Consider the following 6,550-nt stretch of genomic DNA (forward strand, 5'->3'; position numbering starts at 1 on the left):
GTTTTACAAAACACAGGTAGCATGTAGAAGCACACTGGGAGCAAATCTACCATCTCCCATCTTCACCCACAATCAATCATTTTACCGTTGTTAACCCTCTCACTCATCGCAAACTTCCTACTTGGAGGTTTCCAGTGCTTCCTCCCCTCCTATCTTTCCTCTTTTCCTGTTCATTCATCCCCTTGCGTGTTGTGCACACCTGTTGCCACACTGCCCGACTGTTAGTTTATACCCCCTGTCATTTTCCTCTCCCATGAACCTCAATATTGGGGCAAATAAAACAAGACATAAATGTTTAGCATTGATGTGATATTTCATTTATTTTGCCTCCCGAACATCACAAGCAAAATATTTGAGCACATTTAACTCATTGGAAATGGTGATTTTAAACAGAATTGTGTTTTAATCTTCCGGTTATGAATATTGAAAAAGCAACTGGAATGTAAATCTCTTATGGGTTTCATCTTCTTGTGGATGTTTTGACATGAAGAGTTTCTTCCAAGATTTTCAACTTTATCTGAGGGCAGTGCTGGGAAGGAAAAGAGAAAATAATATTTAACTTCCTGTACATAACATGATGGACCAAATGTTTGTTTGTCAGTGTAATTGATGATATATCTCATCCACAACAAATACTTCAGCAAACTTTGTTCGAAAATTGTCTAATTATGGAATCTTCGAAACATATCCACAAGATATCTGACACGTATTGACTTAATGTGTATGAGAGGCCACAAAGGTTCGAGTTCGTAGAGTTCTTGCACAAATATCATGGTAAAAAGACCAAGTGCATTGTAAAAACCACATTTGTTTTTACAATAATCATGCATTCTGCACAAACTCCCAAGAGTTTTCTTCACTATTTTTGTTTCACTTATTTTATGACATTACCGACACTTCCAGGTCTAATGGGTAAAAACTAACCCCAACAGACATGAACTTCAGAGCTGGAAGCTATTAATAAGTCTTGATTAATACGTTGAGAGTGAATATTAAGCAACTAGCCGAAACCCGTGGAACATCCATGGAAGGGAGGATGTGGTGTATGGATAGAGTGTACCATTATGGATGGCATAGGGGAGCGCTCATGGGATCTTCTTCTCCCGTTAAGCTCCAATGTTTTCTCTTTAAGTTAAGTCCAATCAGTCCTCTCTGCTCGAAGTGCTCAGGCCATGCCTTCCCGCTCTCATACTTTTATTTCCGTTCGGTGTAGAAAGAGATTGACATATCGTTCGTCTGTTTCAGCTCGTTATCTTTAAGCTTCCTTACGTCTCGCCACCTGCTACACCTCTCTGAGTTGCGAGGATTTATGCAACGCACCCCGAGTATCGCAACGTCACTCCATTTAACTTTATTAAAATGACGATAAAGACGTTTCCTTATATATCCTAATTTAAAATATTCAAGGGAATAAAAAGACCATTTGGTTCACACCACCCATGTTCACACCACTCGACTGTCCAATCAGCGGACGGCTCGCTTCGCCTTCGCCCAGCAGACGCCAATACGATGGCGTCGTAAGATGGCGTCGTATCGGCCGTTAATCGGATGCTTTTTGGCCCCAACGTCGGCTAATTCAGATTTTTCGAGTATGGCTGTACGTGATAAACAAAGAGCGCGATTCGTAGATCGTAAATCCATTAGTGCCGTGGGCATCGGGTCACTGGGTGCGGTGTAAAAGCGATAACAAAGTCGAGTCCTTACGGTATTATTATATAGATGTTTACCCATGTAACTTTCACAAATGCACTTGTACAAACCCCTGCAGGACCAAGCTGTTTTTCATTAATCCTTTGTCTTCTTCAATATTCAGTCTCATTAACAGGATGAGTCGATAATATTTATCAGGATAAGGAAGGAATTGAATAATCGTGAGAGCGATGTTTATTCTGATAATATGCTGGAGAAACATCAGTACCATTTATTGTTGAAGGACGATTGTGGTGTCGTGTCCGCTTGTTCCGTAACCACCACTGGAAGATCCACTCGCGCTCTTCATGGAGCTGCTTCTCTTCATTGAGCTGCTGCTATACGTGCTCTGTCCCCCGATCATGGCACTACCACCAGAGGAAGCACCTTCCATCACTGCACTAGTTCCACCACTGTAACCACCTCCTAAACCATAGGTTGTTCCGCCACCTGCACAGTAGCTTGCTCCTCCACCTGTGCTGTAGCTTGCTCCTCCACCTGTGCTGTAGCCTCCAGAAATGGCACCATGTCCTGCTAAACTGGTCCCATAGCCCCCGCCAAATGAGGTAGCACCACCAGAAGTTCCACTTCTGACAACAGTCGCATGAGCAAAGTCATCAGCCATTGCTGTCCTTACCCTGAAATGAATAACAGAACCCACAATTGGCAGGGAATCCATCAACAGCACATAAACGTGAGAATTTTACAAGACATACATGAAAATGTAATTTATTTTTTAGATAATCAAAAAAATATGTAGATTCGATTAATTTATCTGAAATACACGATGAAGAACATACATGGTCTCCTGTCCCTCGAGGAGCTTCTTGTACGTCGACATTTCAGCATCCAGAGCCGTCTTCATGTCCAGTAGCTGTTGATAAGTCACCAGCTGTCTCTGCAGGTCCACCTGGTTTCCCTCGATTTCCTGCTCATACCTGGTGTAGGTGTTCTGGAACTGGACGAGGTCAATGCTCTCCCTGTTCTGTAAATCGGTCAGTCTATCTCCCAGGGTTTGGTACTAGTATGGAGAGATTGGAATATAGAAAAGCACAACAAATTGTTTTTCTCAAAATTTTCAGAAAGATTATCTGCTCCAAGCCTAGATGTAAAGCTCACAATTGTACAAAATTATTCTGGAATAAAGAGTCCTCACTGTGGTAAGAAGCCTTTGGTACTCCCCATTCAGTGGCTGCAGCTCTTTTTCCAGAGTATTAATCTCCTTGTCCAGAATAGAAATCTGCTCTGTTGTCTGGGTGGAGATTCCTTGGATCTGATCAATCTGCACAGGAGATACAGGTCAAGCAGTTAGTCCATTGGGGATAATGGCAGGATATTGAGAGGAACTGGGATTTGAAATGGTCTCAGATCAAGGAACCTACTTGCATCTTGCAATACATCTCAGCCTCTTGGACATTATTGGTGACCACTTGTTGGTATTCCTCACGCATCACATTGAGGGCCTCGGTAAGGTTGACGGCCTTCAGGTTATCCACTTCAATCACTGATGTCTGTACTGGTCCAAGTCTGCCAAACTGCTGCTTCAGGTTGTTTATTTCCTGTGCAAGAAAAGTGAATGGAAATTATTTATTTATGGTCAAAAACCCTTTATTACTTTGCGACGTCAATGATTCTGAACCAGCTTACCTCAATTTGTGTTTTCCTCTGGAATGTGAGCTCCTCAGTCAAAAACTTAAACTTTGAGTCCAGGTCAACACGCATGTCGTTTGCTGCTTCAAGATCCTACAAACAAAGACAAGAAACACTGGATTATTTTAAGAAATATACATCTTCAGAAAATATTTTTTTTTATTTGTTGAAAGGCTGATCTTGTGTTTTCACCAACCCTCTTCATGTTCGCAATGTCAGTTTCAAGTTGCATTCTCACTCCAAGCTCAAACTCGTACCTGCACAGAAACAACATTGAAACGATCACAATAATCATGAAAGTTAAAATAACCATGACCCGTTTTGTAAAAGCTTAAAGACAACAACCCATGTGTCTGCATTCAAAAGGTCTTACTTGGACTTGATCTCATCAGCTGTGGCTCTCAGATGGTCCACGTCGATCTCCAGGCGTACACGTTCCAGCGTCAGGTTGGACACCTCTGTCAGCATCTCAGTGACTTGTGTCTCCACATTCTCCAGATTGACGGTCGAGTCAGGAGACATTGGTACACCTCCAGTTAGATTCTTCAGGTCTTCCTCCAGTGTCTCATTCTCGATTGTAAGCTGCCTTACTTTATCTACGTAGCTGGCCAAGCGCTGGTTCAATGTGCCCAAGATGTTCTTCACTTCATCTCTGCTCATGAATGAAGGAACCATTCCACCTGCGGGGCCCAGAGTTCCAACCACGCCAGACATGCCTGCTGAGGTGATGGCACGGCCTGCAGTAAATGCTGGACTTGCCATGATACCGGGGCTTACACCCCCAATAAACCCACCAGCGCCACCCCCATAACCGATCATTGGCACCCCACCACTAGCAAAGCCTCCAGAACCACCTGACGCACCTCCTCCAGAGGCAGACATCCCCACAGCACGACTGGAAATGCCCATACCTCCAAACCCGCTCATTCCCATCCCAGCAGAGCCCACTCTGTAGCTTCCTCCCCCTACTCCAGAGCTTCCTCCCCCCATTGACAGGCCCATGGTTCCCATTCCAAGCCCCATTGCCCCACTGCTGCTGTAGCCTCCATAACCGCTGGAGCCGATCATAGCGCTGGATCCACCGGTTCGGGCAGAGCGGTAGCTTACGGATGAGTGAGAGGCCATTGTTGCTTTTTGCTCCACCAACTTCTCCCAGGTATTGCTCGACTGCAGATCCCATGGAATGCCTGGTGCTTTTATAGGAGCCCCAGCTTCATTCAAAATGTATTTGTGACAATAGATTAGGCATGCTAGCGTCACCTCCATGTGATCATGTTTGTTTGGAGAATTGTTCCAAGACGCCTTGGATGAGCACAATGCTGTAATTCCCTGGCTGAGAAACACTCACACCTTACCCCCATACATTTTACACTCACACCTTACCTGCCATACCTTTTCCTCTCAGTTACGCTGCATTGACATTGGAGAGGATTTGACAAAGAAACAGAAATGAGCTTCAATGTTCGGGTTAGGTTAGGATTGCAGTATGGTGACAAAAGCAAACAGCCATTGCCACTTTCATATTTCATAATGAAGTTGGTTTTTCTTTAAGAAAATTAGGTTTTGAAATAACAAATGATTAACGTCCATCACGGACCTTCAGTAGATTAAGTGATAATTGTATCTGAAATATATTTGTTCATACAACAGGCTTTCGACTTCGATTAAATCCCTTTCTACTTTGATTGAAACCAAAGTATGAAATTACTGTGGTTTATCCTTCTTTTTCGTAAAAATCTGCTGTGAGGATAACGATATTGCCGTTTGGTAAAATGTTTGAGTAATTTGTTAATTTTGAATATTTTTTTTGGATCACGAGTTATCAAGTGACCACTATATTCGTCATGTGTGTGCGTCTGTCTGTCTGTGTGTCTGTCTGTCCGCAGCATAACTACCCGAAGATATCATCCGGTCTTGATGAAACGTGGGTGGGAGGTTGATATCATGATCTAGTTGTGTCCTGCCTGGAGTGGGCGTATAGCGCCCATTGTGGGCGAAGCCACGCCCGAAAAAGATGTCTTTTTAGGGGGTAATCGAGTTCAAGCTACATCTTCTCCGAGGGGTTTGGTGGAATCTGAGAGGAGTTTCGATATTTGGTTAGGCCAATGTCATGTCCCACGGACCTCCATGTCCCACGGACGGCCAGGCGGTCCCACGGAGCTCGATTTTTAATTTTTTTTTTTCCATTTTATTATTTTATTTATTTATATATATATATATATTGTTGCGGTTTTGAGTCTGTCAAGTGAGTGTAATAAAAGTTAAAGTCTCTCCCCCATAGTTAGTCACACAAGCAACATGTCGCCTCGCAATAGTATAGTTATGTCTGAGTATTTGTGAGCTTAGTTCCCTTCCAGTGTTAATTCTGCGTTGAGTAGGAGCCAGGGAGATAGGCCCTACTTGCCACCGATTTCCCAGCCACCCTAGCCTCGATCATCCTATGTCCGTAGCCTCAACCCCTTTTGCGTTAACATTGGTTCATATTGGGCGAGTTAACACGAGGCAGGCAGAGGAGGATCGGGGTGGAGTCGAGGCCGGGCGGCAGAAGCGATGACGGTAAGCACGAGCCGCCAATCAGAGCTCAGAGGGAGATGGCGGCAGCGTGGCGTTAGAGGGCGTGGTGAGAAGAGTCTGGTGAGTTCCAGAAGGTTCGGGGGGCGTAGATATAAAACCCGCTGTGCAAAGCCCTTGAGAGGACTTGCATCGGAGGGCTAAGAGGACTTGACTTGCTGCGAGAGACAGAGAGAGAGAGAGAGAGAGAGAGAGAGAGAGAGAGAGAGAGAGAGAGAGAGATAAAAGGACTCGTGTTGTACTGCCTGATGAACTTGACCATTGCACGAGAACGCGCGTGCTAACCAACACCAAGTGTATTGAGGAAGAGGAGTTGGTCGCTACATATACGCGGGCACAGCCAGGCGCGTTTATAACGAAATAGCGCATTTCAGCTGTGCGAGGGAACGAGGCTGAGTAACCGCCAGCCGTGCTTAAGTCCGCCCGCTACCGTTCCGCCCCATCATCTGCTTGCTCTAGAGACGCACTACGAGTCCCTGCCTTCGCCTGCCGCCATCTTCGCGGGACGTGCCGGGGACCGTGGAGAGCTGGACGAGGACCATCTCTGGACGCGTTGGGGAACACCTGCCCATCTGCAATCCCCTGTGTGAGTGTGAGTGAGATGGGCCCGTTGTCCCAGGGATAAGTTAAGACTGTTTAA

The 6,550-nt window shown here is 45.0% G+C and overlaps 1 protein-coding gene across 1 annotated transcript; it reads right to left on the bottom strand.

The window, feature by feature from the left end:
- Window positions 1–294: 294 nt before the first annotated feature.
- On the bottom strand, window positions 295–4,516 carry LOC137413298 (thread biopolymer filament subunit gamma-like). Its single transcript, XM_068098690.2, has 8 exons — window positions 3,713–4,516; window positions 3,536–3,596; window positions 3,337–3,432; window positions 3,072–3,248; window positions 2,846–2,971; window positions 2,490–2,710; window positions 1,919–2,327; window positions 295–529 (listed from the first exon to the last, which is right to left on the bottom strand). The coding sequence occupies exons 1-7, from the start codon at window positions 4,462–4,464 to the stop codon at window positions 1,922–1,924; spliced, it is 1,839 nt and encodes a 612-aa protein (XP_067954791.2). The 5' UTR covers window positions 4,465–4,516; the 3' UTR covers window positions 295–529; window positions 1,919–1,921.
- Window positions 4,517–6,550: the final 2,034 nt, after the last annotated feature.

The sequence above is a fragment of the Myxine glutinosa genome, chromosome 6, assembly GCF_964187855.1.
Source record: "Myxine glutinosa chromosome 6, kmMyxGlut1.1, whole genome shotgun sequence".
Classification (NCBI taxonomy): Eukaryota; Metazoa; Chordata; class Myxini; order Myxiniformes; family Myxinidae; genus Myxine; species Myxine glutinosa.

Excerpts from the sequence above, each read along its gene's own strand:
- LOC137413298 (XM_068098690.2), bottom strand. The coding sequence starts at position 4,464 with ATGGCCTCTCACTCATCCGTAAGCTACCGCTCTGCCCGAACCGGTGGA. Across the intron at positions 3,433-3,535 it reads ACATTGCGAACATGAAGAGG|GATCTTGAAGCAGCAAACGA; the intron begins GTTGGTGAAAAC and ends CTTTGTTTGTAG. Across the intron at positions 2,328-2,489 it reads CTCGAGGGACAGGAGACCAT|GGTAAGGACAGCAATGGCTG; the intron begins GTATGTTCTTCA and ends TATTCATTTCAG.